Consider the following 11,463-nt stretch of genomic DNA (forward strand, 5'->3'; position numbering starts at 1 on the left):
CTATTTGATCCAAAATTGTGCTACCACCAATTCACATGTCAAACAATCTGATGAGCAGCAAAATCCATCCAGCTGTGAGTAGGGAGCAGTTGGGAAGAACCAATGCACGATCATATGAGTGCAGTGTACCATACATTAAAAAATGGTGGAGACAGCTAATAAAATCCAGGATCCAACTGGAAATATTAGATTGGAGCGCTTGTTTGCATCCCTCTCTTGTCCTGCCACATCGACAAGGGTACCCCAGTCACAGTCACAGGTACCAAATCAAGAGCTGGAGCTGGCGACAAATATTGGTGATTCGAACTGACGCATGCAGTACAACTCACCTAAGTAACAAGATTACTGACATATCAACTTCACATGGAATTCTACCGAGGACCAAAACATGATTCCATGTAACATTATCAAATACAATACTGAATCAAGCCGGGGATTCGTATCTCATCTGTGTCAAAATTTATTTGAAGACTCCTGTTGCACTCTTCGGGTCCAACATAAAAGTATAAAACAGTTGAGCAAAACATTGCTTGTAGTCTACATCAAAGGTTAGGCACCCATCTAACTTCATTTTTGTTGGATCGTGCAGTTATTTGAATTTGTGGATCCTTTTAGCCGACTGGAGTGTGTTCGACAAAAGCATCGCAATGGTCATCGGCCCAACACCACCAGGAACTGGTGTGATCGCTCCGGCAACCTTGGAGGCCTCCTCGTAACAAACATCTCCAACGAGCCTATAACCCCGAGGGCTTTCCGGATCCTGCAACATGCCAAATCACTAGTAAGCATATCAAGCAAGAAAAGTAATACATATATGCAAAAGGGGTACGATACGAGACAATAGCCACTGAACGACCCAGATGACATTTAGGATGCAACAACATCCAGAACCGAACTCATGGATAGGACAAATCAGTATTAAGAGTATTAATTGATTGGCCACCACATGCTGCACAAGCATACAATACAATGTGAAGCAATGTCACCTGGAATACTCTAACATGGGGCTCATAAATTTAAGAAGCAAATTTCAACATTCATTAATGGATTCTCAATGGGGGACTACACGAGTATGTAGGTCCTGATCCAGGTTTGATCAATGGCAGGAAGAGGGTGGAATACCACCGTTGCCCCCCCCCCCCCCCCCCCCAAAAAAAACATAGAACTATGAAAAATGTTCTATGAATGTACAAATTCTTCATATCTGAACCAAACGTAATTACAAACAAGGGTGCCAGGTGCAACAAATAACTTGCTAGGATTTTTTTTAAAACAAAATCGATAAGTACAGCAGCAGTCATGTAGGTTACATCAATATAGTGAAATTCAAGGGGACCATCAGTATTGGGAATTTGAAGTTGAAGGTGGTTCATACAGTTTTTCCGAGCATGAAAATGTTCCGTATACAAATATTCATCCAGTTAAGGCAAATAGATCTCTTCAACTTTTAAAGAACATGAGAAAAAAATATAAAGGTGTTAGGAACAACAACAAAGTCTTTAGTCCCAAGCAAGTTGGGGTAGGCAAGAGATGAAATCCAACAAGAGCCACACAAACCAAAAAAGATAGAAATAACATAAAAGTAGCAATATAGTACAGGTAATTATTAAAAAGGGTGTTAGGAAGAAGACAAAAGGTGTCTTACATCAACTGGATTGATGCCAACATCAATAATAGCTGCACCAGGTTTTATCCAATTCCCTCTGACCAAGTTGGCAACTCCAACAGCTGCGATGACTATATCTGCCTGTCTTGTTATTTCCTCAGGGTTCTTAGTTTGTGAATGTACAATGCTGACAGTTGCATTTGCTTTCTGATAATCATATAAAGAAGGATTAATCAAACACTACAATAAATTTTCCCAAACCATTTGAAATAAAGAACTAGTTCATACTTGCAACAATAACGCGGCAGGCATTCCAACAATATTGCTTCGTCCAATTACAACAGCTCTCTTCCCTTTTATTTCAACTCCATATCTGTGTAGCAACTCCATGCATCCTTTTGGGGTGCAAGGAACAAAAAACGGATCTCGACCTTGCATTGCAAGTCGTCCAATATTCAGTGGATGAAAGCCATCAACGTCCTTTTCAATACTGACAGCATTCAAAATGTTTTCATCGTTCATATGCTGCAAATAGTTTCACAACAGAAATGTGATTATTCGGTGGATGAAACCCATGCACGTATTGATACTAACAGCGTTCAAAATGCAATTTATCTAGCATCTGATAGCACACATGCAAATAACAAAGTCCTAGCATCTGCGCAGAGTATGATTTTGCTAAGAATGGTGACAACCAACTCACTAGACCACATAATACATATGACTCATCAGACAATGTACTTTCATAAGTTCTTTTACAAATTAAACAAAGGGCTACTTTTAACACTTTCAGAATATTGAGTTGTATGTACCAACCAATTTATCCAAAAGCCTAAGCTAATAGGGAAAGGTGAGCAATTCACTTATACGTCAACACTCCCCCTCGCGCGGAGGCTCTCTCAGGTCTCTGACGTGGAAATAGGAGTTGACTACAATTTTTTATTTAATTATGCCCGCTAGGAGTCGAACCCTGACAACATATTGAGCTGCATGCACTAACCAATTCACCAAAAATTTGAGCTGATGGGGAAAATTGAGCAATTCATTTATACTTCAACATAGGACATCATGGATGTTATCTAGTAAGACAAGAAATGGAAGCATTTGGTGCACTATTGAAAAATTCTACCATTCAAGAAGCCTTAACCAGATGTAGTTGAAAGTGATATGCCCTAGAGACAATCATAGAGATGATTGTATTGCACGTTTATATTCATGTACTTCTGAATAATGTGTTATTCCAAGAATGACCATCGTTTACTTTAATTGATAAGTACGTGACTTGTTTATGAAATTCTTTGTTTATATCATGATGTTATTCTTAGTCGATCCTTGATCGCATATCATTATGATGATACATAAGACTAAAACATATATTGATTGATGATCACGTTTCATAGATCATAGGTATAGAGATACCAAATAAATAATGTAAACATTTATGATGGAGAATATAATGTTGGATAGATTCATCTTGAGGTACTGTTAGGATTGTTATTATGATGTGCTATCAGTTGTTATCTCAAATGGTGTACCTGCAGGATCCTTAAATCTGAGATCGTCATTGATTCCTAAAATGTGTAGTGATATATTTTGGGGCTGTCAAACGCTATCCGTAACTAGGTAGTTTTCGGGTTTGTCATGAAACATGTCGTGAGGTGTGAGCGATCAAGATAGAATTTACTCCTCCTTGATAACAGGAAAGATATCTCTGGACTCCTCAAGGTAAGTGAATTGAGAAAGTGCATGGTCATGCCAATATGATTAAAGATTTAATCATGATGAATCCACTACTTGATTGAGTGAATGGTCGAGCTATCATAAAGGTGGCACGTATCTCACCTTGAGCTTTACTGGTATTATGAGGCGAAAGAATCGGTGCATGTGTATATCAAGATTCAACCGATATAATCTTTTGTGTATACTCAGGAGTCAACATGTCCTGCTAGAGACCGCTATTGATTTCGGTTTGGAAAAAGTTTCCGAGTCGTAGCCATATATATGAACCTAACGGGTCACACACTTAATGGGTTGGAACAAAACATGCAAATTGTATTCATGGGTTTGATTGGATTGTGATCCATGAGGTGTTAGAGTTATAAAAGACTTTCAACGTGAGAGCCTATTAGCGAGCTTTATATAAGGAGAGGCGTGGGATGGGACGTGCAGAGGTTGAGCTATTCCGAAATCCTACCCGCAGTCTTCCACACGATCTCTTAAAACCCTAGCCCCGCACGAGATGCTAGCACATCGGCGCTCGACGTTTTTGCCCAGTACGTGTGGATACCGTAGAGGTGTTGCTGCTATTGCGGTGCTGATCTCCTCGATGAGTTGATCACGATGTGTTCGGGACTGGTCGCGAAGCATAATACGACCACTCGGATCTAGTCGGCGTGCACAACACGATCACTCGGATCTGATCAGATATCACAAGATGACCACTCAGAACTGGTCGAGGTCGCAACAGACCTGATCGGGAGCTGATCAAGAAACTGGTCGAGGAGCGTGACCATCTGCGCGGGGCTGGTCACGGTTCTGATCGATAAGTAGTTCAAGGAGTTTAACACGCACGACGTTGGATCGGTCTACTCCAACTCTTCTTCGCTGCACTGCGCGTCGAGTGGTAACGATCTATGATCTCCTACTAGTATGGTTTTCTGGATGAATGCGGTAGAAAATTTTTGTTTTAAGATAACGTAGCCTATCCATTTCTCAACAATAGTATGCATAAACATGTTACCATGGCATGCCATATACTGTCTAGGTAGATAATCACTAACGAGCAAAATGAAGTAGGACTTAAATATTCTAGTTGGCAGTTGCTAGGAGCCAAAATGCATTCTAGAGTCCTATTATGTGGGTTATATTGTTATACTAGCCAATAAAGTAGTGACAATTGCAAACTCACACGAGGTAAGGGCAACTGAACCAAGATGCCATGCACAAATGGATCACTGTTAAAGCTCGCTATGTGCTTGATAACCTCCTCCTCGGAACTGTCCTCCGGCAAATTGACCTCATACGACTTTATACCGACCACTTCACACGCCTTCTTCTTGTTCCGCACATAAGTTTGTGAATCCTTCCTCGACCCGACTAGGATGACCGCCAGGCCGGGCACTATCCCAATCGCATCCTTCATCCTGGCGATTTTAATGGCGATCTCTTCTCTTATTTGCTTCGACACCAGCTTCCCGTCGATTATCTTGGCAGATACATCAGACGAAATGGTTGCTACACATGCAGAACAAATAAATTAATTATTAAAGCAGAGTAGTATGAAATATAGTAAGATACTAAGATGTAAAAAACTACACATGTAAAGAACCCTGCTGAGATGTTCCATTTGTTGCTACACTTAAACTGACAAATAGCCATGAATTTGTTGCAGGGAATACATTCTGAATCACCTGAAATTCTTCAAATCAACTAAAACTTATCTGAAGGTTTCACCTCTCCACATGAAGAGCCCGGCGCACAATTCAACACGAACGAATACACACCACACTAGCGTGTTAATTGCAAGAGCATGAAAACGTCGTGAGAAGCGAGCATGAGCTCGCTCGCGCACCTGGGTCGGCGGAAGAGGCGGCGGCGGCGGGGACCGAATCCATGCAACGCGGGCGCGGGAGCAGCTGGGGTGGGGCGGCCACGAAGAGGCGCCTGCGGGAAGCTAGAGCGGGCGAGGGACGGAGGCGGGGCGGGAGGAGCGCGCGGCGGAGGGGGAGGAGGCGGGCGGAGGAGCAGTCGGAGAGTTTGGAGGACGCCATCGCTAGGGTTCAGGGCCCAGAAGCTGCGGCGGCGGCGGCGGCGGCGGGGGACGAAAGGAGAGGCGGGTGCTGAAAGGTTGCCAGCGGAAAGAGAGGGCACACTAAATCGCGCGTCTCGTATCGTGTCACCATCTCCAAGGGGCAGCAGAGCCAAGGGTTATCAAAGGTTTAAGGGTTAATAGACGTGATAAGTATTCATTTATCGTAACAAAAATATAAATATTAAATATGATAATATATGTATAAATTTAATATATAAAAATGATGGATATGTTCAAGAAACGCCGCTAAACGAATACATCATAAAAGATACTATAATTTGATTTTAGATAAAATTAAAAATAAGAGATTATTCATTAATCTTCCTTCTATTTATTTTATTAATAAAATAGATCTTATATTCATAGTCGGTAACGAAGTAAAAAAACTTAAAGAATAATAGTGGATGATAAAAAAGATGACACGAGAATAACTCATGTTTTATATAATATAAATTATTACTAATACAAAACTACTTAGATAGGCATAATTGAAATTCAACAAGATCATCCATTCCTCGTTGAGCTCTCTGGACAGAAAAATGCTATTATTAAGAAGTTCTCTAATGAGTTTAATTTTTTAACCATCTAATGAGTTTGGAACGCGGTAACTTTGTACGGATTTTGTGGAAATTTTTCACACGAAACAGCTTTATTTCATATGAATCACGCGTACTGTTTAGGAACGTTTGGATTCAGCAAACAAGAAACTGTGTGCGCACAGATTCCAGACAACATCCTTATCATCTAATCATTCGATATTGTCCATTACAGTATCGACCGACGATCAAAAATTCGCTTATTAACCACTGAACTGCTGCTATAGGATGGACCTGCAGGCAGCAAAATGGACCAAAACCCTCAGGCTTAACATTACGCGAAAAAGACTACCATCCCTGACTGGTATGAACCTACAATTGCAATCTATGGAGCTGCAGGGACGGCAGATTCAGCAGGGGACTCTTGCTCCTTCACCAGTGACTCCCAGTCGACCTCCTTGAGGATTCTGAACCTCTCGTCTAGATTTACGAAATTGGACCGAGGGGTCACCGCTCCACAGATGCCTGCTTTGTGTATAAGGGCTATGCTGCCACCCATGTCAGGCCCGTGAAGCTTCCCGGTCAACAGTACTCGCAGCGGCATAAAGAGTGGCTTGCCCTGGTCACAAATGGATCCAATCAGAAAAAGGCATGTTACATGTCTGCTGTTAATAAGTTCACTGGTATATATACAAAAGCTTCCTAGGACTGTCAAGGTTTGCATCAAATCATGATTCCAAACAATCAATGTTCATCAAATCATGATTCCAAACCATCAATATTCGGATGAGATAGATCGCTTACATATGAAGCCACGGATCCAGTGGCAACAAAGGCAAAATCACAACAGAAAAAGTGTTATAGGATCACAACGGACCTTTCTTTTGAGAGACTTGCCAAAACTTTTCACCCACTTCTTCCAACCATCAAGGCCCTCAGCTAGTGCTTGAGTGAGTTCACCGCTATCATACGCAGAAATAAGCCCCAAAGCAACCTCAGAGATCTTGTCTTGCACCACAGGTTTAGCTTCGTCACTGGAGAATACAAGCACATGAGTAATTATTCAATAAAGCTGGCCAACCACAACAAGGAACTGAATCATAGGAATTTACCCAGATGGCAACATTGGCAACCATGCACAAGAAAGTCTCGGGAGCCAGGGAAATAAATGAATCACAAACCAATAAATTTAATCAAGTACATTGTTTTGCAGACCTGCTTAAAGTAGCATGAAGGGGATACGACAACAAATTTGAAAGAGCTGCATCAGCATCTGTTATCAGATCAATACCATCCTTCAAAAGCTCGGCAGCTTCCTGAACACAATCGTGTATACCAAAATTAGTGGTTTCCTAGGTAGCAGCCTTTCAGATAGCATATAATCCTAAGGGTAAATTGCAAATACCCCCCTACAAGTCACTTGAGTTGCAAATACCCCCTAGAAGTAATATAGTTGCATTTACCACCCTACAAGTTTAAGTCTGTTGCAAAATCCACAACCTACGTGGTGCACTTGAGGTCACATCACAACAAATATGTCAACATGGAATCAAGTTAGAACCCTGAAGGGGGAGGGGGTTGCTATGGGATTAGACTTGTAGGGGGGTAAACGCAACTATTTTACTTGTAATGGGGCTTTTGCAACTTTAAGTGACTTGTAGGGGGGTATTTGCAATTTTCCCTAATCCTAATTACTCTAAATATTATAAGAAATGAAAGCAAAAAAGATTTGTTGATTATGCTTTCAAAATAGGCAGGCACGCTCTCTTCTTGATGGCTTTATTCTTGTAATAGACTAATAGTCACAAAGAATGACTATTGGAACCAAAAAGTGTTCTGAATGCTTTGGCATATATCCCTTTAATGCGTATGTCCAGAATACAGACACTCCTGGTGCACAAGAAAAAAAATAAGGCTTCCAGTTTTACCTTAGCAAAACCACTTTCAGATTCCTGGAGAATGCCTGTGTTCTTCCACCGATCTTCAAAAGCCTTGATGAGTTCATCTGGTGGAAATGATCTTAGATGCTGTCCATTCATCCATCTATGCAAGTACAGAAGTTTAGTATCAAAATATACCAGTGAAGCACAAAGAGATTTCTCCTTTTAAAGGGAATACTGAACAGACCAAGATAGTATCAAAAGGATAATAATTAGTGGAAGCTATGGGTCGATCCCACTATATAGTTTGATGTGTTGCGCTTCAACAGATAAAAGAGAGCAGACATGAAAAATGTGCATTGGACATATCTCATTTAAGGGCACAGTGTTTAGCCATCTTATGGATCAAGCGGTTCGATAGCTTGAAAGTGGCTCTAGAATTTAGATGCTTCCTAGCTTAATCCGTTGGATATCCTCAAGGTAACTTTCAAAACCGCCCAGTTCAATTCATTTGACATCCAGGCTTCTAGAGGTACTCTAAGTCTCTAAGGCAGATTATTTAAGAGTCCATAAAATAGCCTCCAAGCAAGTTAGTGATAATTGTAGTTCTTGTATAATCGAAATATATGAGTATACTTGAAGTTACCAAAGAGTAACTGACAGCAAACTCATACGTTAAATCAGTTGCACTAAATATTTCGAGTAATTCTAGGATCTTGATAGTTCTGTCGCAATATCTTTACCAGAGACGAACTTGACAAATAGGATCTTACTTTAATTTTGTTGCATCAAAGACTGCTCCACTTTTATTGACACGGTTTATAGTGAATTTTTCAACTGCAAATGAGAAATAGCATCAAAGCGAGAATACGTAAACAAGTTATCATTATGGTTTCAAAAAAATCCAAGTGAAAATGACAGAATGAACGAACCTAGGTCATCAATAGTGAAGAATTCATTCTCAGTACCATCACCCCAGCCCAGTAGTGCTAAATAATTTACCATTGCCTGAGGTAGATAGCCCATCTCTTTATACTGTCCAAAGAAACAGAAACCTCATGTTTCATTATTATACCTTTTAAAAGGGAGATATGTTGGCAAAGATGCAAGATTGGAAGTATTTAGCTGCAACCAGCAGCAATAAATACAAATGACGAGAGAAGCACACAAAGAGCATGCCCATCCAATCAAACAATCTGATGCAGATGAACAATTATCTTGCAAATAATCAGTTAGTACCTGCCCAACAGAAGTAGCTCCATGGCGTTTAGACAGTTTACTTCTGTCAGGAGCCAGAATAAGTGATACATGAGCAAATAAAGGCATTGGAAATCCAAGAGCCTGTAGAAGATCATAACATTACAGCAGACATATTATGTTGAGATCATTTTTGAAGTGTCAAGAGTCAAGACTATAGATTATGATATACAAGATAAAAGCAAGTAGAGGAGATTACTTTATAAATTAGAGCTTGCCGCAATGTGTTTGGTAAATGCTCTTCAGCTCTGTAAGAAAAGAAGGTAAACAAGTAACTCCAAAGGTGCTAGACCATTCAAAGGAAAGATCAAAACGGAATCGCTTTTTTTAAACACCTGATAACATGAGATATTTGCATGGTAGCATCGTCAACTGTCACACAGAAGTTATACACAGGCTGTCCATTGCTTCGCATAATCACGAAATCACCAAGTGTGTCTAAATTCCAACTGACCTTTATGAAACTATCCGATGATCAGTGCATGTATATCACTTTTCACAATATGCAATTATCAACAAATGTAATATTAAAGGTAGTAAAACAGTAGGCAGTGCTGAAGCTTATGTTCTAGAGCTTTCGTCATTACCTCGCCACGAATAAGGTCATTAATTTTCAGTGACCCTTCCTTGGGCACACGGAAGCGGTAAGTATAAGGCGTCCCTTTCTCTAACTCCTGTTGTACTTCTGCATCCGAAGCACTTGCCCACTTCCCCATGTACACGGGAGGAAGTTGCCTCTGCTTTGCTACTTCCTTCATTTGCTCTAGTTCCTGAAGTAACAATAACAATTATGACACCAGACAACATATGACCAGTAGAAACTACTGCAGGTCATGTGAAATGACTTTTTAATTTAGTTATTCCTTAGGGTCGTGAATTGTGATAGGATTGGTCACTTTGAATTTTCTCTAAAACACAATAGCTCAAATATTTCAAAAAAAAAAGTCTTTAGGAGAACTTTACTATAACATTGTTCATAAAGAGAACAAACAACACATGTGCATGTGAAATCTACTGCACTTCATAACACATGTATCATGCAAATCATGTGAAGGGGGAATGATACCTCGTTGGAGCAAAAGCAGCGGTAAACCGCACCGGAATCCAAAAGCTTCTCAGCATACTGCTTGTACAGTGAATTCCGCTCTGACTGACGATAAGGCCCAAACTCCCCACCAACATCCGGACCTAGCCAAATATGCACAGGAGCAGTCATTTCCTCTACAACGGCAGATAGCACGCTCTAAGATGATCTGATGGAACTGAATAGGCATCGCCATGTTTGCATCTTATGATTCACAACGTCAGGGGAACACAACATTCAAGAGGAAGGACGGAAACAATGTTTCTTAAACCTTCAAGTGCAACAAATTTACCAAACAAGTTAACCCTGCGCCTAAAGAATTTCTGTTGACACCTAGGGCCACCACACTAAATGTGAGTAGCAGCCGATCTCTGAGATAACAGCAATAATCGTGGCACAATGGCACAATCCATAGACTAGATATAGGAACTAATCAACTAGATATAGCAACTGCAGGACTACGAGGCCTCTCACCGCATAAAGCTAGGGTCTTGACAAGCAATTCGGAATCGTGACGCCGCGGTGCAAAAGAGGGTGAGAGAGCTAGTAATTCACCTTCGTCCCAGTCGAGTCCGAGCCAGGAGAGGTCGGCGAGGACGGCCTCCTCAGACTTCCTGGTGGACCGCTCGAGGTCGGTGTCCTCGATCCGGAGCACGAAGCGGCCACCCTTGGAGCGCGCGAAGAGGTAGTTGAAGAGCGCGGTGCGCGCGCCGCCGACGTGGAGGTTGCCGGTGGGCGACGGCGCGAAGCGTACGCGGACGGGGCCGCCGGCGTCGGCGGCGGCTGAGGCGCGGACGGACAGGGCCCGGCACCGGAGATGGCGGAAGGAGTGGACGGGCACGTCCGGGAGGAGCCGCATGCGCAGCCACGGCGACCCCATCAGCAGCGTGGTCGCCGCCATCTCCAAAATTCCAATTTTCCACGGGATTACGATAGGAAGAAGAAGAAGACGACGACGGGGGGATTGGATAGGTTTGGGTTTGGGTTTGGGTTTGGATTTGGATTTGGGTTGTTGGGGACCCAAACGGCAGCCCACGCACGACCAGCTGATGTATGTCTGGCTGACCTGTGGGGTCATGTTACCCTTTAATACTAGAATAGAACAGCCGCCATTTTCATGCTTGCCCTGCTCGTCGGGCAGCTGCTGATGGCTGCGCCGGTGGCCGCCGACAGTCCAGGACGACCCTTGCAGTGGCGCCGTCGCCGTCGACGTCGACGTGAACAAGCGCGAGCGATGCAGTGGCCCCGCCATGCTCTGCAGGTTCGTGCGCTTCGTTACGTTGTATGCA

At 42.2% G+C, this 11,463-nt stretch overlaps 2 protein-coding genes across 3 annotated transcripts; both read right to left on the minus strand.

The window, feature by feature from the left end:
• Positions 1–354: 354 nt before the first annotated feature.
• LOC133918247 (bifunctional protein FolD 4, chloroplastic-like) lies at positions 355–5,500 on the minus strand. 2 transcript variants are annotated; one of them, XM_062362012.1, is made up of 5 exons: positions 5,178–5,500; positions 4,515–4,840; positions 1,895–2,131; positions 1,646–1,813; positions 355–760 (listed from the first exon to the last, which is right to left on the minus strand). In XM_062362012.1, exons 1-5 carry the CDS (start codon positions 5,374–5,376, stop codon positions 590–592), a joined length of 1,101 nt encoding a protein of 366 aa, XP_062217996.1. In that variant the 5' UTR covers positions 5,377–5,500; the 3' UTR covers positions 355–589. The 2 variants fall into 2 exon arrangements, with proteins under 2 accessions (XP_062217996.1, XP_062217997.1); XM_062362013.1 differs by lacking the exon at positions 5,178–5,500 and adding an exon at positions 5,060–5,175.
• A 608-nt stretch (positions 5,501–6,108) lies between these two features.
• Positions 6,109–11,115, minus strand: LOC133918246 (glutamate--tRNA ligase, chloroplastic/mitochondrial-like). The gene is made up of 12 exons (XM_062362011.1): positions 10,730–11,115; positions 10,157–10,278; positions 9,678–9,860; positions 9,426–9,544; positions 9,290–9,338; positions 9,073–9,174; positions 8,766–8,868; positions 8,607–8,670; positions 7,882–7,996; positions 7,169–7,269; positions 6,831–6,987; positions 6,109–6,572 (listed from the first exon to the last, which is right to left on the minus strand). The coding sequence occupies exons 1-12, from the start codon at positions 11,073–11,075 to the stop codon at positions 6,339–6,341; spliced, it is 1,695 nt and encodes a 564-aa protein (XP_062217995.1). The 5' UTR covers positions 11,076–11,115; the 3' UTR covers positions 6,109–6,338.
• Positions 11,116–11,463: the final 348 nt, after the last annotated feature.

Source organism: Phragmites australis, chromosome 5 (genome assembly GCF_958298935.1).
Source record: "Phragmites australis chromosome 5, lpPhrAust1.1, whole genome shotgun sequence".
NCBI classification, from domain to species: domain Eukaryota; kingdom Viridiplantae; phylum Streptophyta; class Magnoliopsida; order Poales; family Poaceae; genus Phragmites; species Phragmites australis.